At 41.8% G+C, this 22,573-nt stretch overlaps 3 protein-coding genes across 3 annotated transcripts; 2 read left to right on the forward strand and 1 right to left on the reverse strand.

The window, feature by feature from the left end:
- Positions 1–250: 250 nt before the first annotated feature.
- On the reverse strand, positions 251–20,087 carry LOC131290943 (coiled-coil domain-containing protein 102A). Its single transcript, XM_058320137.1, has 6 exons — positions 19,944–20,087; positions 4,710–4,820; positions 3,756–4,075; positions 3,053–3,701; positions 2,710–2,984; positions 251–1,145 (listed from the first exon to the last, which is right to left on the reverse strand). The coding sequence occupies exons 1-6, from the start codon at positions 20,043–20,045 to the stop codon at positions 1,082–1,084; spliced, it is 1,521 nt and encodes a 506-aa protein (XP_058176120.1). The 5' UTR covers positions 20,046–20,087; the 3' UTR covers positions 251–1,081.
- Positions 14,660–15,223, forward strand: LOC131290954 (lysozyme c-1-like). Its single transcript, XM_058320149.1, has 3 exons — positions 14,660–14,792; positions 14,857–15,009; positions 15,087–15,223. Exons 1-3 carry the CDS (start codon positions 14,660–14,662, stop codon positions 15,221–15,223), a joined length of 423 nt encoding a protein of 140 aa, XP_058176132.1.
- On the forward strand, positions 18,904–19,467 carry LOC131290965 (lysozyme c-1-like). Its single transcript, XM_058320160.1, has 3 exons — positions 18,904–19,036; positions 19,101–19,253; positions 19,331–19,467. The coding sequence occupies exons 1-3, from the start codon at positions 18,904–18,906 to the stop codon at positions 19,465–19,467; spliced, it is 423 nt and encodes a 140-aa protein (XP_058176143.1).
- Positions 20,088–22,573: the final 2,486 nt, after the last annotated feature.

Below are 22,573 nucleotides of genomic sequence, written 5' to 3' on the forward strand. Positions count from 1 at the left end.
CAGTTTCGTAGGAAGTAAGAATAATGAATTATACTAGCGATAGCTCCTTGACACTGCCATTATAACGCGGAACCTCCTTTCGGTGATGTGTTAGGGAACATTTTTTCTTGCACTATTTAATTTTAATTTTTTGGCGAAACTAGAAGAGCATGAACAGGGTTCAGAAGAGCATACCCTGAGCCATTACAATATAGAACAAATAAAATGAGTTAAAATTATAAAAATCGTTGGAATCGTTTTTATGTTGGTTTTATGTGTGTTTATCTGGCTTTTATTTTATTGCATTCGTATGGTATCTGCTAAAATATCGTCAAAGTGGTTGCAACGGAAGCGATTGTAAAAACACAATGCAACATTGTTCACATTTGATGGTACTTTTAGTTTTTTCCTTCCTTTTCCTCTATTCCTGGAATACACGAATCTAAAATCAAACCGAACATCGAACAACCTTTACCAGTACACACGGATAGTTTGTAAACTTTATCTTCCACTACAATACTTGTGTTGAAATTTATTGTATGTAAGAAATACTTTTACGTTTCAGTATACTCTACGGCTAGTTGAACCTGTTCAACCTGTATCAGGAATGAAGTTACATTCTGTTGTACTAGTGCTGGCCAATACAAGCTGACCTAGGATATCGGAAAACTACACAATATTGGCGTAAGAGAACCGAAATTAGCTGTTCGATTATAAACTCTGGGGAATCGAAATTGGAGCTGCTCAAACTATGCCTCCTCCATAGCTACCCTGGTGCTTATTACTGAGCTACGTGCCAGAACGTAAGTACCTCGTCCATTGTAATGGGAAGTTTTCCGCTTGGATCAAGTGGAAAACACGTGATTTTGAATATCTTCATCATAAATATTGGGTGCGTACGATAAGACCTAACAATGATATCTAATGCTTTAGCAGCATCGACATTTTCGACCGAGAAAATGGTTAGAGAGCTTTAATGGCAGCACTGGAGTTGAGTGTCTGCTAATAATTGGACCAGGAAGAGTATGTTAAACATCGGTGTCCTTTGCTGCACGTCTATTGCTCTTCGTTGAGTGTGAGAGTAGTATTCTTTATCGGTGTGTCATTCATTATCGCTATTATCATCATTGGCCGATAGGAGATTTGTGGATCCATAGCTACGGAGTCTGTTGAGATGGAAAATAACGAAAGAAAACCCCATTCAGTACGGACATATATTTGAAACGTTGGTCACAAGAAAACGATTTAAATAAAATCATTTCTATCATGCATTAGAACTAAATTAAACACACAACCACACAAAGGCTAGCCTAAAGCTACGAACTACCAAGTGGAGCATTATTGAATCTACAAAATTAATATGCAACTTCACAACCGCTCGCCACAACAGTTAATCAGGTAAGCTGACCGCCTTCACGCGAAAGTACTCACTTCATCATCCTCCGATACCTTCAACCCATCCAGATTGACATCATTCATCTTGCCGATGTTGATCGGCTTGTGTGCTGCCGGACCACGCGGGGGTAAACCGGCCCCGATGGAAACCGGTGACTGATCGTATGCTCCCGGACTTGCATCGAACAACTGGTGCACCGTTTCGTTGCAATGCTGTCCTCCCTGGTTCTTGGTCGGCGGCATATCATCCCCTCCGCCACGAATGTTACGCATCTCTGCGCCACCGCCAGCGTTACCTCCATTGCCAGGGAAAACGTTTTGCTCATAGAACATCGGACCGCTGGATGTGTTTCGCTTGGGTATCCCGGAACTACCACCTGAAGAATTGTGTTGCTTTCCAGGTGCTCCGCTTCCTCCACCCGACGATCGAACCTTGCTGTGACCGCCACCTCCACCACCACTCGTCGCTCCGCTTGCACTGGCCGCCGCAGCCCGTGTAATGTTGTCGAACTTTTGCTTGGCCCGTTCAAACTCGTACTTATTGTTGTTCAGCGAAGGAGGCGACGCCACATCGTGCTCAATGTAGCTCGGTTTGGCATCGTAATAAGAACCGGATGAGAGAGGAATGTAGGACGGGGGCTGAGTGGACCCGGACGATGATGATGGATGGTCACGTGTCTGCGGAGCAGTAGATTTTGGTCCACCAGTAGCACCAATTGCACCACCAACACCACCACCTCCTCGTTCGGAAAAGTGACGCGATGAGGAGTTGTCGAATAGTTGCTTGAGATCGTTGATGTTCGGTTTGTACCCAACGTTGGCAGTGTAGTTCGAGCGGTTCGTTGCCTTGTAGTTACCCAGCTCGTGTCCCTGCTGCTTGGGACTGCTGCTATTGCTAAGTCAAGCGAAGCCAATTTCCGGTTGTGATGTTAGTAGCACGTGCAGGAGAGGTTAGTTTTCCGTACAATTAGTTAGCCACCAACCAAAGTTATAGGATTATTTCGAGGCACGTTGGGGTTGTGAGATAATTGTTGATAACCCCGTTTCGGTCAACACCGGCACATTGGAACATTTTATGTGAAACAAAAGAAAAACCCGGTTAACAAAAAGGTGTAGGAAGCTATGTCCGAAGTGGATGTGATCTAGCGAAATATTATTCAGGATGATAGGGTCACTCAAGCACTCAGACGAATGTATACCCAATTCCAAAGCACCACAATGATAAAAAAAACAAATCGTGTTTAGAAGGTTAAGTGTTCAGTGCACTAAGCGCGGTGCATAATGGCTAATGAATGAATCCAATCGCTAAACCGAAACCAAACCATCCTTTCTTACCTCGTTTGTAGATGATGAATTTGAACCTGTAAACCCTCGGTTTGACCGCTTAGCTCTTCGTTCGTGCGCTGCAACCGTCGCACATGATTACAGGCGGCATCCAGTTCATCCTCAGCACCGGCCAACTCGTGCTTGAGTTCTTCAACACGGGAACGCAACCGTTTCACCTCCGTTTCGTACTGTTCTGCCCGTCGTACCGCGTGGCCCAACTCAGTGTTGGCTTCAGAGAGCATTTTTTTCATTTTACTATGCGAATGGCGAATGTCGCTTAATTCCTATAGGGTAGAATAATAAAATGAAATAAAAATAAAAGAAAACACTTCGTAGTCTCCAATTAGATTACCTTATTCCTATCCATCAGTTCTTGCTGCAGCGACCGCAGCTCGACGTCACTGTTGACGAGCGGGCGGCCTTTCCGTTCCAGCCTTTCCTGCAAATCTTGACACTCGGCGCGCAGTTTCTTATTTTCACGCTCCATATTGAGCTTTTCCGTTTCCAGCCGCTCCCGTTTGCCCCATTCGGCGGCATTTTCCGCCTGCAGTCGCTCCAACTCCGTGCGCAGCTCGCACAGACGTCGCTCGAGCGTTTCGCGTGCGGCAATTTCCTCCTGCAGTGAGTTGTGCGTAATGCGCATCTCCACCCGATGCTGCTCCTGCAGTGTCAGCAGTTCCCGCACGGCATCCTGCTTGGCTGACCGTAGCTCCTCGCACTTGTCGCGCAGTTCCTGCATATCCTGGCGCGTCTTCTCGAGATTCCGATGGACCGCATTCTTTTCCTCCCGCTCCAGCTGGATCGTTTTCTGCGCATCGTCCAGCCGGTGCTGAAGCATCGAGATCTTTTGCAGCAGATAGTCCTCGTCGTAGTCGTCCTTCGATAGCTGCTGAATCAGCCGACGCTCTTCCGCCATCTGCTCGCTCTTGTCCTTAAACTCTACGGAATGTTTCGGCATTGCACCACCTTGCAGGATGTACTCCTCGATGTCGAGATCGGCGCTCACCCCGGTGGCCGGCGGTAGGCTTGCCATCGCGCTACTCCCGTCGTCCGGCAGATTCGGTAGTTTGGTCACCAAACCGTCCTCACTGTTGACGTTCTTCAGCCCGTCGGAGGAAATGTCTGGCGAACAATTGTTGTCGCCCCGTCCGTCCCGGTCCGGTTCGTCCGCCGCGTCCAGACTAGCCTTGTTGAAGCGACCGGCGTGCTTCATCATGAGCGTGTGCACCTTTTCCATCTCTTTTTTGAGTTGCGTTATTTGCATCTCCAGTTCGCACTTTTCGCGCTTGTACGAGTTCGATTCCTTGATGGCGGCCTCCAAGTTGCTGCGAAGTTGTTTCGCCTCATCGCGAGCTTTGTTGCGCTCCGTTCTCACCTGCAATATGGAATGATAATAAGTAAATACAATGTGAAACATGCTTTACTGTTTAACTTTAGAGGATCACAATGGATGGATGCTTCACCTCAATTGCAGACAGCACACGAGCACTGTCTTTATCGAGCTCTTCGAGCATTTCCACGAAACATGTACGCATTTTTCAAACGTTTTGTTGCGCTTCCGGAATAAAACCTACGTCAACAGAACACTTGATGCGTGGCACAACAACTCAAACCAGCGACACGCTGCTGTTGAAGGAACTGTTTGTTTGTTCAGGTGGAAACAGTTGACTTTCGTTGGAGGTCTCTTTTTGTGAACTACCGATGATTGTATTCAACGAGCAAAACATGGAAAAAGATGGTGTGGGTAGTGGAAAAATAACCCTCCCGGCACGATAGCGTCGCATAGTTCAGGGTTAGAATATTGATTTAATATGTTCATTCAATAAAGGTGCCCCGTTTTGCTAGCCCTAACTTCCACACGAGCCTCCCGGTCTAGCTGTCTTATAGAAATACGTCACTAGGAGAATTTTATGCTGTCGCAAATAAATTCCCCCACAAACCTTAAGCGTTCTATATGGGAATGCTAATGGTCGCAAAGTTTGTTTCCCGACAGGTTAATGTACACCTACCTTACTCCATTTTTCGCGCCAGTTTGCCGTACAGTCGGACCACCATTTCATAGTTTTCTCCATCTGCGCGGCACGTGCCCGGGCTTCCTCTAGCTCGCGCTGTCGCTGGGACTGAAAGAAGGCAAGGATAAGGCGTTAGTCTTCTATGGTAAAAGTATAAGAAAAATTCAAATCTATAGCAAATTGATGATTGACTATGCTGGAACTTTGAGTCACAATATGTTATTACAGTGTTTAATTATTTTTACGGAAGCGGAAACAATTTTTCATTTCGTCGCGAAAATCACAAACTGAAAACACATTTCTATAGACTCCATTGTTTATCAGGATGTTTACTCCAAAGCCAGAGTAAGACATCTTTCTGTAAAACAACAATGTTCTCTGGACGACCGGAGACTAAAAAATCTCAAACGTCGCCGTCACCTGAACCAGCTAGGCAAACACCCTTTTCATATCAGGAAGAATTTGGGACGAATTTCTCGAAAAATCTACTAGGGATACAGACCCACACAATGATATCGCTATGTCGTGACTGTATCAAAGAAGAAAAATATTTGCACTTGATGTCTCGATCGTACGATCGAGGGACTATATAAAACAAGGCACCAGGAAACAGATTTGCATCATTAACTGAAGTCTATACTTGATCGCAAATTCGACACGATGAAGCTGCTCGTTGCCACCATCGTTCTTGCCCTGTTCAGCACGGCCTACGGAAAAATCTACACGAAATGTGAACTCGCAAACATCCTGAAAAATGCAGGATTCCCTATGTCACAAATTCCAGATCGTAAGTAGCGAATGCAAAACAGACCTTTATGGCGAAGGTTTCATAAGTGACTATAATATATTTTTTTGTTATCTACTAGTTATTTGCATAGCTCAGAACGAGAGCGGATTCAATACTTCGGCGCTCAATACCAAGAATGCGAATGGATCTAAAGATTATGGCATGTTCCAAATCAACGATAAATATTGGTGCTCATCTACCTCAACGCCCGGAAAAGATTGTAAAATTACCTGTGCAAGTAAGAGCTACATTATTTCTTGTGCTGCATTGGCATTATCAAGCCTCACGTGGAAACACTGGCTTATTAATTTTTTTTCTGTACAGATCTCTTGAACGACAATATTTTGGATGACTTGCAATGCGTGAAAATTATCTACGCACGCCATGGATTCAGTGCCTGGGTTGCATGGGTCAATAAGTGCAAGGGAAAAACACTTCCCAGTGTTTCCGAATGTTTCAGTGGATAATCCATACGTTAAAAATGGGGTTTTAATGATAAATAAAACAGCATCGGTTTCAATTTGAATCTAAATGAGATCTTTTTTCATGTTTTACCATATTTCTAGAGCAAATCACGCTAGAAGGTGGTTAAATATGTATCCTATGGCCAGAAAATATGTGTTTTTGATCTAGCGCGCGCTGTCGCTGGGACTGCAAGAAGGCAAGGATAAGGCGTGTTAGTCTTCTATAAGAGTAAAAGTATAAGAGAAATTCAAATTTATAAACTATTGATGATTGACGATGCTGGAACTTTCAGTCATAATATGTTCTTATAACGTTAAATAATTTTGACGGAAGTATTATACAGCAAGCGGAAACAATTTTTCATTTCGTCGCGAAAATCATAAACTGAAAACACAATTCAGTTTCATCTACATTACTCCATTGTTTAGTAGGATGTTTATTCTACCATATGAGTCAGAGTAAGGCATCTTTTTGAGAAACCAGACGAGTCTCCTGAGGACCGAAGAACTTAAAAAATCCCAATCATCGCGTTCACCTGAACCAACTAAGTAAACACCTTCTTCAAATTAGGCAGAATTTGGAACAAATTTCTAGAAAAATCTACTAGGGATACCGACCCACACAATGATATCGCTACGTTGTCTGTGTTTCAAAGGAGAAAAATATTTGCACATGATGTCTCGATCGTACGATCGAGAGACTGTATAAAAGAACGTACCTAGAAACAGATTTACATCATTTACTAAGCCCTATACTTGATCGCAAATTCGACACGATGAAGCTGTTCGTTGCCACCATCGTTCTTGCCCTGTTCAGCACCACTTACGGCAAAATCTTCACGAAATGTGAACTCGCAAGAACCCTGTACAATTCAGGATTGTTCCATATGTTACAACTTCCAGATCGTAAGTAGCGAGTGCAAAAAGAAACCGTAATGTCGTAGGTTTCATGACTAACTATAATATATTTTACTGTTGTCGACCAGTCATTTGCATAGCTCAGAACGAGAGCGGATTTAATACTTCGGCGCTCAACACCAAGAATGCGAATGGATCTAAAGATTATGGCATGTTCCAAATCAACGATAAATATTGGTGCTCACCCACCTCAATTAACGGAAAAGATTGTAACATTACCTGTGCAAGTAAGATCTTCATTATTTCTTGTGCTTTATTTGCATTATCTAGCTTCACGAGGAAACACTGGCTTATTATTTATTTTTTCTGTACAGATCTCTTAAACGACTATATTATGGATGACTTGCAATGCGTGAAAATTATCTACGCACGCCATGGATACAGTGCCTGGGTTGCATGGGTCAATAAGTGCAACGGAAAACCACTTCCCAGTGTTTCCGAATGTTTCAGTGGATAATCAATATGTCAAAAATGGGTTTTAATGATTAAAAAAACAGCTCGTAATATGTTCTTATAGCGTTTAATTATTTTTACGGAAGTATTATACAAGCGGAAACAATTTTTCATTTTGTCGCGAAAATCACAAACTGAAAACACAATTCAGTTTCATCTACATTACTCCATTGTTTATTAGGATGTTTATTCTACCATACGAGTCAGAGTAAGGCATCTTTTTGAAAAACCAAACGATTCTCCCGAGGACCGAAGAACTTAAAAAATCCCAATCATCGCGTTCACCTGAACCAACTAAGTAAACACCTTCTTCAAATTAGGCAGAATTTGGAACAAATTTCTAGAAAAATCTACTAGGGATACCGACCCACACAATGATATCGCTACGTTGTCTGTGTTTCAAAGGAGAAAAATATTTGCACATGATGTCTCGATCGTACGACCGAGAGACTGTATAAAAGAAGGTACCTGGAAACAGATTTACATCATTTACTAAGCCCTATACTTGATCGCAAATTCAACACGATGAAGCTGTTCGTTGCCACAATCGTTCTTGCCCTGTTCAGCACGGCTTACGGCAAAGTCTACTCGAAATGTGAACTCGCAAAAATCCTGAAAAATGCAGGATTCCCTGATGCACTAATTCCAGATTGTAAGTAGCAAGTGCAAAAAAGACCGTAATTTAGTAGGTTTCATGACTAACTATAATATATTTCTTTGTTTTCGACCAGTCATTTGCATAGCTCAGAACGAGAGCGGATTCAATACTGCGGCGCTCAACACCAAGAATACGAATGGTTCCAGAGATTATGGCATGTTCCAAATCAACGATAAATATTGGTGCTCACCCACCTCAACACCCGGAAAAGATTGTAACATTACCTGTGCAAGTAAGAGCTACATCATTTCTAGTGCTTTTCTGGCATTATTTAGCTGTATGAGAAAAAACCCACTTATTATTATTTATTTTTTCTGTACAGCTCTCTTGAACGACAATATTGTGGATGACTTGCAATGCGTGAGAACTATCTACGCACGCCATGGATTCAGTGCCTGGGTTGCTTGGGTCAATAAGTGCAAGGGACAAACACTTCCCAGTGTTTCCGAATGTTTCAGTGGATAATCCATACGTTAAAAATGGGGTTTAATGATCAATAATGAAATTAATAAACAGCTTCGATTTCAATTTGAATCTAAACGAGACCTTTTCTATGTTTTACCACTTTTCTAGAGCACATCACCACCGTGAGGTGGTGAAATATGGATTCTCTGGCCAGAAAAGATGTGTTTTTGATCTAGCTCGCACTGTCGCTGGGACTGCAAGAAGGCAAGGACAAGGCGTTAGTCTTCCATGGTAAAAGTATAAGAGAAATTCAAATCTATAGCAAATTGATGATTGATTATGCTGAAACTTTCAGTCACAATATGTTATTCTTCTTTTTCTTCTTGGCGTAACGACCTTGTTGGTCATGCCTGCCCGTTAAGGGCTTACGAGAATTGTTTCCTGTTGGACGTGGATAGTCAGTCCTCTCGTACAGGGGAAGGTCCGGTCTCGGTTGGAATTCGAACCCACGACATGTTCTTACAGCGTTTAATTATTTTTACGCAAGCATTGTGCAGCAAGCGGAAACAATTTTTCCTTTCGTCGCGAAAATCACAAACTGAAAACACATTTCAGTCCAACCTACATTACTCCATTGTTTATCAGGATGTTTACTCCTTACTCCAGAGTATGGCATCTTTCTGAAAAACAACACGGTTCTCTGGAGGACCGGAGACTCAAAAAATCTCAAACGTCGCCGTCACCTGAACCAGCTAGGCAAACACCTTCAAATCGGGAAGAATTTGGGACAAATTCCTCTAAAAATCTACTAGGGATACAGACCCACACAATGATATCGCTACGTCGTGACCGTATGAAAGGAGAAAAAAGTTTGCACTTTATGTGCATTGGCATTATCTAGCTTCACGTGGAAACACTGGCTTATTAATTTTTTTTTCTGTACAGATCTCTTGAACGACTTTATTTTGGATGACTTGCGATGCATGAGATTGATCTACAACCGTCATGGATTCAATGCCTGGGTTGCATGGGTCAATAAGTGCAAGGGAAAAACACTTCCCAGTGTTTCCGAATGTTTCAGTGGATAATTCATACGTTAAAAATGGGGTTTCATGATTAATGATTACATTAAAAAACAGCTTCGATTTCAATTTGAATCTAAACGAGATCTTTTTTCAAGTTTTACCATGTTTCTAGAGCACATCACGCAAGAAGGTGGTGAAATATGTATCGTATGACCAAAAAAGATGTGTTTTTGATTTTGATGGAAAAGTGGCTTTTAAAAATAATATGAAAATAACAACGTTTTCATTTACCTTTGAAGAATTTATTCACTGTTATTCACTTTTCTCTACGAAATACACCACAGTTAATTTTTTTTGTAAAAAACAAAACACGCTTTTGCACGGAGACGCGAAATTATTGTGGAGTTTAAAAAATCCCCTGTCTCGTCTCGTAAACGAAAATGCCACCCATCCCCGTCTCCATAAGCAGCTGAATAAATATATTTTTCTAACCAGGATGAAGTTGGTACAAATTTTTTGAAACATCTACAATCGCTATGTTGTCACTATCTTCGAGAAGTAAATGAATGTCTTTGATCGTACGATCGACGTGCTGTATAAAACAGATCTGCATCATTGATTCTCCCTTACTTGGCCAAACATTCCACAGGATGAAGTTGTACGTTGTCTTGATCTTTCTCGCTTTCTTAAGTGTCGCTTACGGTAAAGTTACGCAATGTACAGTCGTGAAGGAGCTACTAAGCTGGGGAATTCCGGCAATCCTTCTTCCGAAACGTAAGTAGGAAAATATTCTTTATCGAAATCTGCGACATAATTACTTTTTATTTGCTGGGCAGCGGATTGTTGATGATTGCCACAGGTGTGCGTCAACCTGCTGTACGGGTAAGAGACGTGGTACAATTACCTCTCCGCATATCACGTTACTATCTGATGAATTAATTTATTACAGCTCTTGCGGGCCTAATTATTCCCTATAAAACCTTCGCAAGAAGTCTTCATATCATCGATTCGAAAACTGTAATCATTTCCATGTGCTTCAACGCTCAACAACTTACACAGCCAAGTAAATGGACTAAGAGGAAGATTCTAACTAAAAGGAAGATACACGAAGTAAACGATAGCACAACATTGTCGAAGCTATTTTCAAGGAGAAACATATTTGTTTTACATGTATCGTTCGCAACTAAACAAACAATATTTGACATATAAAATTGAAAACCATGGAACGGATTATGAACACTTCCCATACTGTAATTGATCACGGATTGAAAACTAAAAAGCTATGTACGTTAACGCAACCATTCTTGCCTTTCTAAGCACTGCTTACGGCAGAGTTATATCGCTATGTGAACTTTTAACGATGACGATAACTTACTCCGATGCCCCAGACACCAAACCTGATTTTTGTAGGCAAATTAACTCTTATGTGGTAAGCTGAAAGCAGCTGCGGAAAGGATTGCAAAATAACTTGTGGAAGATCCATTCTACTTTCACTTACATTCCTGATACAAGCTTCTTAACTTCCTCTGACTAATTGGTGTACTCCGTACAGCTATTGTAAACGAAAACATAATGAATGATTCAAAGTTCCAGGGTCACAGGGGTCAATTAATGCAAAGGAAAATATCTACCTTATATTTCCGATTGATTCAGTGAATAATTTATGTTTTTCATGATGTTTGAAAATTAATAAAGCAGCTTCCATTTTAAACTATTAAACATTTAGCATTTAGGTTATTTTTTATAGCATTAAATTGACCATCGCTCATCTTTCCTTAAGCACAGCATATGGTAAAATTCACACGAGATTCACCAAAAGATTTGCTAAAGTAAAAGTTTCCACCTATAAGTAGAGCAATAGGACAGTAATGTAGAAGGCTTGATAAGCAACTAACATTTTTGCTTTCTACCTGTTGTTTCGGGATTTCAAACGGGTTTCCCAACGCACACCTTCTGAAACAACTAAGTAAATAGACTTAAAGGAAGCTTCTAGAAACATAAACCATACGACAACATAAGCACTTCGCTACAGTTTCAAAGGTGAAAAATACTTGCCCAAGATATCTCGATAGTACGTGGCCTGCTGAAGTACGCAAACAAAATTTAGCGTATAAAATGGGGTACTACCACGGTACGAATGAGCGTTTGCCATACTGTAGCCGGTTACGGATTGAAAACGATGAAGCTGTACGTAGTCGCAATCATTCTCGCGTCCTTAAGCACTGCTTATAGTAAAATTATTCCGAAATGTGATCTCGCACGAATGCTGTTTAACTTCGGATTTCCAATGTCGCAAATTCCCGACCATAAGTAGGAAATATGCAGTTATTTTTCATATTTCTCAGTAGACATTTGAGATTAACTTATTATTAACAATTGGAATTTTTACGTTATACAGTGGTTTGTATCGCGCAGAATGAGAGCGGCTTCAATACTGGAGCTATCAACGCCAGAAACCCAGACGGTTCAATGGATTATGGAATGTTTCAAATCAACAATAGATACTGGTGTTCGTCATCCTCAGTTCCTGGCAAGGATTGTAACTGTTCATCTCCACATAGCGAACTCATAGGAAACTCTGGTGAAACTCCTGTCAAACTTGTATGGAGTTTCGAGTTTCCCGAGTTCGCTAAGTGGACACGCATTTGTTTCGGTCTTCTTCGCTTCTTCTTAATCCGTCAGTTATTAATCGTCAGAACGAGGGGCTTTGCTAGTGCTGTCAAGAGTTTCATACCAGTTTCCTACGAGTTTCCCAGCTGTTGCGGGAACTGAGTTCGACAGTTCGACGGAGGAGAGTTCGCTATGTGGAGATGAACAGTAAAATGACCTGTGCGGGTAAAGCGACGGCTAGACACAGCGGTAATCGAACGGATATTCCCGCCGTCCAGCGGGAATCCCGCTGGATGACGGGAAACTCCATATGAAAAAAACGGATTTCGTTCCCGCTATGTTTAAAAAACGCGAAACTACGACCTGGCGGGAACGGACGCATTTGCTTAATTGAAACGTTTCATGAAAAGTTTCATTCGCTTGCTACAACAACGTCGGTATGGGCAACGTATATGGATGCGGCCGATGTTGTTGTTGAGAAACCAAAATGCGAGTAGTCTTCTACGCAAAATTTTGGAGGAGGAACTCAACAACACCATTCATAAACTTTAAATTTGATAATGATTCACAATTCCACTTTTACCTGCCGCCAATTTAGATCACGTAAACAAACTAAAACGTAAACAAAGCTTCACTTTGACAGATCGGACGAATAAGCCGTTCCCGCTGGATATTTTGTCGAAACCGGGCTACTTTTTCCCGTTCCCGCCACCGGGAATTCCAGGCATGTTTAAACAGCAGTTAAGAGTCGTGCTACTGTTTCTTCTCGCTATATACATCTCGAACCATCTCATCTAATTAAATATTATACTCATTGCACAGCTCTTGTGGACGAAAACATCACGGATGATTTAAAATGCGTTAAAATTATCTACAATCGTCATGGATTCAGTGCCTGGGTTGCATGGGTCAATAAGTGCAACGGAAAGTATTGCCGTCTACCCAGTATTGCCGAATGCTTTAGTGGATGATCGATACATTCAAAAATGCAATTGAAATAAATAAGACAGAAGCATACTCGATATAAATAAATATTTTCGTTCTTATTTATCACTCAAAAACATTGACATACATCTCTTATAAAATGGCAGTCTGCGACAGCTTACCGGCGTACGGCCTACGTGCGACAAAAAGAATTGAGCTCCTGTGAATCCCCGTTGGAATTGCAAACAAAATCCCCGACAACAGGCATCGCCAAGGTCTTGCGGGTGATTCCTGGTCCTACTTTTCTCCGTCACACAATGGAAGCCGAGCTGGAGCTCAAGTCAGAGAAATCCTAGCCGACGCACATCTCGTGCTGTTTGAGTAATCAAGCGGATCACGAGTTTCGTGCGATCTGACAAACGGAAGGAAATATTCCTTTCGTTACGGCGGGTGAACAGCCGCATTTTGACTGCGCACTAGCGTGGTTGGCTAGCAGTGCTCCTGGCCGCATGGTGGCAGTCAAAAGGCGACGCCTACAGAAAATCGAAAACCACAGGAAACCAGGACATATGGCCTTTAGTTGCCAGTCCTTAACCAATAGAGGTCTATGTCTCCAGGTTAGCTTGCGAAGGCCCAGGAAGCTGGATTCAATAGCCGTACTGGAGTAAATCCTCGACGAAGTGAAGAAGAAGAAGAAGATAGGCCAACGTGCGATTGCGGTTCATATTGTGGTGGATATTCCGTTATCCATAGTTCGTGGTCACCATGTATCTACGAATACTGCGTGAAACCACTCGCGGTCGCGGACTTATCGAAGCGAAGGGTGTGCCATCGTGTACAACTTGGACTTAGATGAAAACTCAGAAGTTTTTAATTTACTGGATGCGCGACGGGCGTTACGACCACGTCCGATCAGTGTCCACCGAATAGTTCTGTGGTCTATTCGGTATCGATTTATTTAAACGGTTTCTTAGGGTTAGTTTACAGGTCGTTGAATAAGTGTTGGTAATGAGGCTGACCTACTTTACAAAAGTTGTTTATCGGTTCTATAAATGCTGATTGGATATATTGATGTTTTTCAAGAATAGTTAGGTTGTTGACTTCGATCGCGCAAAGGTTTTAGCGCGCATCGTTCCCTGTCTGTTTCATAACATCCGGCCCGCTGTGGGTCATGCTTACTTGGGTCGAATGCCCTGACGCCGGCTTGCCATGGGTCATATTACTAGGGTGCAATGCTCGCGCACAATCGAGTCGCAACTTGTTTATGAGTTGCGCTGTTTCGATGCGTTGATCGGAATTTGCTTATGCTGCATCTTTATAATTTCGGTTGAATCAAGTATGAATAGATTGGCATCGATCAATAAAAGTGTGTCTGGTTAAGATTGTGCATAGCGTATGCTACAATATTCTTTGTTGCTCACAAAAACTTGGTCCTGATAACTCGGTGGAGATAACGGACGTGTTTAGCGCAGTTGTAACGCAATGAAGATAACAACGTTGGTGAAGGTAGCACAAATCGATGTTTTACTGTCCTTATTTGCCAGACAAATTTTACGGTTATTGACCACTTAAACAATTCATAGCTCATAGTGCTGTAAGGAGTCTAGCGAAGATGGGTATAAAACGCGGGCGCAAGTTTGCTGTCCATCTCATTTTCAGTTTCAGTTCCGTGTTAATACTGATAAGTTGTGCACAGCATCAACATGAGGTTCCTGTTTGCCACCGTGCTTGCCATTGCTGTTGGTTGTGCCGTTGTCGACGGAAAGAAGTTCACCAAGTGTGAGCTAGCCAAAGTGTTATCAGCCAATGGAATTGCGAAATCCGCCCTTCCGAACTGTAAGTTTTTATAACAGTTGTTAAAACTGTTGTGTAAAGGCAACACTTTTCTTCCGATTTCTAGGGGTATGTCTGGTTCAACACGAAAGTGCGTTTAGCACCTCGGCGACTAACAAGAATAACAACGGATCCAAAGACTACGGACTGTTTCAGATCAACAATAAATATTGGTGCGATTCGAGTTATGGCTCAAATGACTGCAAAATTGCGTGCAGCAGTAAGTTCTTCGTCCTCCGGGACAATAATTCGTCAATAATGTTGGTTTCATTCTCTTCATCTCGTTTATTGCTACAGAATTATTGAACAACGATATTACTGACGACATCAAGTGCGCGAAGCTGATACACAAACGACACGGCTTTAATGCCTGGTACGGTTGGAAGAACCACTGCAAAGGCAAGAAATTGCCCAGTACTAGCGGTTGCTTCTAGGTGCGGGGCATCTGTCGGCCTTTAGAATAAGGTCATAGAATACCCCACGTACGTCTTTCAAAAATATACATAGTATACGAAGATGACGAAATGTGTTTTGCGTGTGATTCCGAAACCGGCTGGTTCTTAGCTCAAAACACGGGAGAGGTTCAGTTTTTACTTTTCAAAGCTAGCACATAGTGCACACTGAGAGATCGTGATTCGATGTGATAAAAACGGAATAATTCAGTACACTTCACATCACACAAGGGAATATATTCAACGAGTCATAGTTTATGTCGTGGATTTACCGACTAAACGCAGTTTTCTATTATTTTAAAGCACAAAATAACACGATCGATCTGATGCGGCTGCCATTTTTATTTGGATAAAAAAGATGACAATCAGACCGAATGCAAACATTCCCTGAATGTTTAGATGCCGAGATTCGTTTCTGTAATGGTTATCGCAATCAGTTCCAGTTCGGTAGTGAATCAGAGCGGAGGTTAGCAGTGCACAAGTTTCCTGAAAGGGTTAGCGGAAAAGTAAGGTTACGGCACGACCGCGTGGTCACGCCGAGCTGGAGCTCAGGTCAGACAAATCCTAGCTGCCGCACATCTCGTGCTGTTTGAGTCAATCAAGCGGACCACGAGTTCTTGTGTCCTGACAACGGAAGGAATTATCCCTCCCGTGGACGGCGGGTGGACATATGGCTTTTATAGCCGGTCCTAAAGGACGAGCCCCTTCATAGGAGTTCGGACAGAGTCGGTACGCCTCTGATTACGAGTAAGGGAACAAACGTTCGACTTAGCGTAGGAGGATATACCCCGACTCGCATAGCGAAAGAAAGAAGAAAGAAGTTATCGCAATGAATGTTGTTGATTGATTGATGATTGTTCGGAAATCGGTAGTTTCCGATGTTGGTTTTGGGTGTTAAGTTTTGGTTTAATTTGTAGAATAACAAATTCTCTGAATTTAATGTCAATAGATTTGGATTTTTGGTTCATCTGTGATCAAATAAGCAGCCTTAGCACGTTACTTTCTGATGAATTAATTCATTACAGCTCTTGCGGACCTAACCATTGCGGATGAATTAAACAACGTTCGAATTATCTACCGATGCCATGGATTTAGTTCCAGGTTCACATAAATCAATAAGTGCGAATGTAAAATTTATCCTGTATTTCCACATGTATTATGCGATGATCGATTTTGACAAAATGGTTTTTGAAAATCAATAAAACAGTCTTCTTCCCTATAAACCCTTCGCGAGAAATCTTCATATCATCGATTCGAAAACTGTAATCATTTCCATGTGCTTCAACGCTCAACAACTTACACAGCCACTAAATGGACTAAGAGGAAGATTCTAACTAAAAGGAAGATACATGAAGTAAACGATAGCACAACATTGTCGAAGCTATTTTCAAGGAGAAACATATTTGTTTTACATGTATCGTTCGCAGCTAAACAAACAATATTTGACATATAAAATTGAAAACCATGGAACGATCACGGATTGAAAACTATAAATCTATGTACGTTAACGCAACCATTCTTGCCTTTCTAAGCACTGCTTACGGCAGAGTTATATCGCCATGTGAACGATGGCGATAACTTACTCCGATGCCCGAAACACCAAACCTGATTTTGTAGACAAATTAAATCTTATGTGATAAGCTGAAAGCAGCTGCGGAAAAGGTTGCAAAATAACTTGTGGAAGATCCATTCTACTTTCACTTACATTCCTGATACAAACTTCTTAACTTCCTCTGACTAATTGTTGTACTCCGTACAGCTATTTTAAACGAAAACATAATGGATGATTCAAAGTTCCAGGCTCACAAGGGGTCAACTAATGTAAAGGAAAATATCTACCTTGTATTTCCGATTGATTCAGTGAATAATTTAGTTTTTAACATGATGTTTGAAAATTAGTAAAGCAGCTTCTATTTTAAACTATTAAACATTTAGCCTTTAGGTTATTTTTTATAGCATTAAATTGACCATCGCTCATCTTTTCTTAAGCACAGCATATGGTAAAATTCACACGAGATTCACCAAAAGATTTGCTAAAGTAAAAGTTTCCACCTGTAAGTAGAGCAATAGGACCGTACTGTAGAAGGCTTGATAAGCAACTAACATTTTTGCTTTCTACCTGTTGTTTCGGGATTTCAAACGGGTTTCCCAACGCACACCTTCTGAAACAACTAAATAAATAGACTTAAAGGAAGCTTCTAGAAACATAAACCATACGACAACATAAACCATGGGCTAGAGTTTCAAAGGTGAAAAATACTTGCCCAAGATATCTCGATAGTACGTGGCCTGCTGAAGTACGCAAACAAAATTTAGCGTATAAAATGGGGTACTACCACGGTACGGATTTTTAGCGTTTGCCATATTGTAGCCGCTTACGGATTGACAACGATGAAGCTGTACGTAGTCGCAATCATTCTCGCGTTCTTAAGCACTGCTTATAGTAAAATTATTCCGAAATGTGAACTCGCACGAATGCTGTTTAACTTCGGATTTTCAAGGTCGCAAATTCCCGACCATAAGTAGGAAATATGCAGTTATTTTTCATATTTCTCAGTAGACATTTGAGATTAACTTATTATTAATAACTTGCATTTTTACATTGGACAGTGGTTTGTATTGCGCAGAATGAGAGCGGCTTTAATACTGGAGCTATCAACGCCAGAAACCCAGACGGTTCAATGGATTATGGAATGTTTCAAATCAACAATAGATACTGGTGTTCGTCATCCTCAGTTCCTGGCAAGGATTGTAAAATGACCTGTGCGGGTAAGAGTCGTGCTACTGTTTCTTCTCGCTATATACATCTCGAACCATCTCATCTAATTAAATATTATACTCATTGCACAGCTCTTGTGGACGAAAACATCACGGATGATTTAAAATGCGTTAAAATTATCTACAATCGTCATGGATTCAGTGCCTGGGTTGCATGGGTCAATAAGTGCAAAGGAAAGCCTCTACCCAGTATTGCCGAATGCTTTAGTGGATGATTGATACATTCAAAAATGCAATGGAAATAAATGAGACAGAAGCATACTCGATATAAATACATATTTTCGTTCTTATATATCACTCAAAAACATATACATCTCTTATAAAATGGCAGTCTGCGACAGCTGAACGGTTAGAAAATTGGCCCAGACTGCCATTGTCGCAAAAATCAAGCTACGTGCGACAAAAAGAATTGAGCTCCTGTGAATCCCCGTTGGAATTGCAAACAAAATCCCCGACAACAGGCATCGCCAAGGTCTTGCGGGTGATTCCTGGTCCTACTTTTCTTCGTCACACAATGGAACGGAGAGCCATCGACGTTGGACAGAAAATATTCTTAGCGATAGGCCAACGTGCGATTGCGGTTCATATTCTTTGTAGCTTACAAAAACTTGGTCCTGATAACTCTGTGGAGATAACGGACGTGTTTAGCGCAGTTGTAACGCAATGAAGATAACAACGTTGGTGAAGGTAGAACAAATCGATGTTTTACTGTTCTTATTTGCCACACAAATGTTACGGTTATTGACCACTTAAACAACTCATAGCTCATAGTGCTGTAAGGAGTCCAGCGAAGATGGGTATAAAACGCGGGCGCAAGTTTGCTGTCCATCTCATTTTCAGTTTCAGCTCCGAGTTAATACCGATAAGTTGTGCACAGCTTCACCATGAGGTTCCTGTTTGCCACCGTGCTTGCCATTGCTGTTGGTTGCGTCGTTGTCGACGGAAAGACGTTCACCAAGTGTGAGCTAGCCAAAGTGTTATCAGCCAATGGAATTGCGAAAGCAGCCCTTCCGGACTGTAAGTTTTTATAACAGTTGTTAAAACTGTTGTGTAAAGGCAACACTTTTCTTCCGATTTCTAGGGGTATGTCTGGTTCAACACGAAAGTGCGTTCAGCACCTCGGCGACTAACAAGAATAAAAACGGATCCACCGACTACGGACTGTTTCAGATCAACAATAAATATTGGTGCGATTCGAGTTATGGCACAAATGACTGCAAAATTGCGTGCAGCAGTAAGTTCTTCATCCACCGGGACAATAATTCGTCAATAATGTTCGTTTCATCTCCTTCATCTCGTTCATTGCTACAGGTTTATTGAACGACGATATTACTGACGACATCAAGTGCGCGAAGCTGGTACACAAACGACACGGCTTTAATGCCTGGTACGGTTGGAAGAACAACTGCAATGGCAAGAAATTGCCCAGTACTAGCGAGTGCTTCTAGGTGCGGGGCCTCTATCGGCCTTTAGAAGGCCATAGAATACCCCACGTACATCTTTCAAAAATATACATAGTATACGAAGATGACGAAATGTGTTTTGCGTGTGATTCCGAAACCGATGCCCCCCCGCCAACAATAACATCGTACAGAGTTGACGGACAGTCATGCGGATTTTTTTTTTCATTGAAAGAAATGCCTCCGAAGATAGGATATTTGTTGCCATTTGTCGGCAAGCTAGCAGATGCTGTAGTCAGTTGTGAAGTGTGCAGGGTATACGGGTAGTGAATGTTGGGCCGGTTAATGGAAATTCTCTTATTACGATGTGCGTCGGTGGCAGATAATTCATCATCAGTAGCGTCCTCGGTAGACGACTTGAGTCAGGACGTTCGATTTCCCGCGAGCAACCAGCCGTCCGAAAGTGGTAAGTTTTTCTGGGTGGTACAGGTTTATTTTGTTTTATTTCCTCTGATGACACTCACCTCCCGCGCCTCCCACTCAGTGTCAACAAATTTGGCCGACATGTTGTTCACTTCTGGATTACCGCCACTAGGTGGATGCCGTCTCGGTGCGCTCTGCGACATTTTGAAGATTTTATGTTTTTCGTAGTGTTTAAATGGCCACAAGCTGGTTCTTAGCTCAAAACACGGGAGAGGTTCAGTTTTTACTTTTCAAAGCTAGCACATAGTGCACACTGAGAGATCGTGGTTCGATGTGATAAAAACGGAATAATTCAGTACACTTCACATCACACAAGGGAATATATTCAACGAGTCATAGTTTATATCGTGGATTTACCGACTAAACGCAGATTTCTATGATTTTAATGCACAAAATAACACGATCGATCTGATGCGGCTGCCATTTTTATTTGGTTAAAAAAGTTGACAATCAGACCGAATACAAACATTCCCTGAATGTTTAAAAGCCAAGATTCGTTTCTGTAATGGTTATCGCAATGAATGTAAACAAAGCTGATTGTTCGGAAATCGGTGGTTTTGGGTGTTAAGTTTTGGTTTAATTTGAGAATAAAAAATTCTCTGAATTTAATGACAATAGATTTGGATTTTTGGTTCATCTGTGATCAAAAAAGCGGCCTTGGCACGGACTTTGATCGAATTAACTCGGCCGAATAGAGTGTTGAATTTTCAAACATAGCCACGGTTGCTGGAACGAAGCAGTACTTGTTTCTACAGGTTGGATGGTACTGAATCCAAAAGATAACCAAGTTAGAGATTAAAATCACCTGTTTATGTAGATATACAGATAGGAATAGTCCTTAAAATTGCAATCAAATAGAACTGTTGATACAGTAATCGTGTGATATGCATGAAAATTGGCAGTTCAATTCGATCGGACTCAATCGATGAGAGTCGGTGCTGAGGCTGTATATCCCTTTCTCTGCCTGCTTTTGACTGGCGTTCTTCCGATGGAATGAAGGTTGCATTTTCATTTTCATACCAGGTTTTGGTATTTCATGTTCTTACCAGGTTTTTCTACCAAAGCTTAATTCAAGCGATAAGCTTTGTCAAAGTTACCTTGGACTTTCTCGTAACCTTGGTGTGGTGGGATTTTCAATCATGTCATCAGTTCTAGTGGTGGGTATATCGAACCCCCAAATCCGAATCCCAATCCATGAAAGAGTCGCGGGACGATGTAAACCACCCGGTTGACAGAAATTCAAATTTTCTGCTGCTGTCATGTACTTCCAGCAAGAGTCCCAGCAACCTCCCAGCAAGTCAAAATTTGACGGATCGCCCATGTATTGCCGCACACATTTGCATTGGTTTGCTTGGTGGTGTGGGTGAGACTAGCTCGCGTGTAGGTGTGTGTGTGTATGGTATATTCTACGAATGTGATATTTTCTTCTACCCGCAGAATGCTGCGGTGAAATCAAAACATTTGTTTTTTGAGAATTAAGTCATCGGATGTTTATTATTCGGATATTTGCGATCACACTGTTTTCTGACTTACCAGTGTAGAGTTCCAGCCACTGCAGTGGACTTGCCGTCCCAGAAAAATCCAATTCTTAACTGCATATGCGATCCAGCTCATGCACCATTCGACGCATTCTTTAGCTTTGGTTTTCATTCCTAAAAGTAAAAAAAAGTTAGAATGTTACTGATTTAAAGTACCTAGATTTATATCATTTTCATACGTTTATTAGTTTGTTCTTACCTCAGCAGTATTAATGGCACGATCATAACACTTGATGCTCAATGCACTTGCGCCTGCACTCTGTGATTGCTATGACCAGAATGCGCAAATACATGATGCTGTGGTTGCTCCAACAAGAAACACACTCACATATCTCAAATACTATTCGTACGTAAGTACGTGCCTATACGCGTATAACGACACAGTAAGCATTTGGCGATAGTTTGGTGTTGCATGGTTGCAAAGGATAGAATATACATAGGACGCATTCGCACCTTTTCTCTCCCTAAGAAAACGACCAACGCACACATTCTCATTTCTAATCATAGAGTTAAGGGGGGGAGAAGTACAGATTTTTGGATGCGGGGACCCAAAATCAGGGTGAACTGACATTTGTCGTCAACCGGGCAATCAATGCCTGTCTGGAAGTCGGTTCAAATAGATTAGGATCATCTCAGAAACGAATCAAATCGAGTCCCAAACAAATAAAATCTGTTTCGAATGCCAAACAAATCAAATCTGATGTGAATTCCAATGGAATCAAATCTTTAGAATTCGTCAGATGGGATTCGAATCATTGGAATCCGTCTAGGGATCGAATCTTCAAGTCTTCCAAATCCCGATTCTGCCAACACTAATGTCATCAGTTCGCAAACGACTTCCACCGAACACACACGTACCAGCACACACGGCGACGCCGTTCGCTTGCGCGAGTGCGAAGTGAAGAAAAGAAAAGCGTGACCACAGAGGGACGATAGTGACGATCGGATTTCCATTTCCTATCGGGGAAAACAGAATACTTCCGAGTGCAGTGAAAATCGTCCGCGTGAACAAGTGAAAAGAAGCGTGCAGTCCATCCATCCGGTAGCACATCGGCGGCCATCATGCAGGTGTGCTGCGTAGTGGCGTAAAGCAGTGCGAAGAGGATGATGTAAGAAAACACGGCGAAGTAGCA

The sequence above is a fragment of the Anopheles ziemanni genome, chromosome 2 (genome assembly GCF_943734765.1).
Source record: "Anopheles ziemanni chromosome 2, idAnoZiCoDA_A2_x.2, whole genome shotgun sequence".
NCBI lineage: Eukaryota > Metazoa > Arthropoda > Insecta > Diptera > Culicidae > Anopheles > Anopheles ziemanni.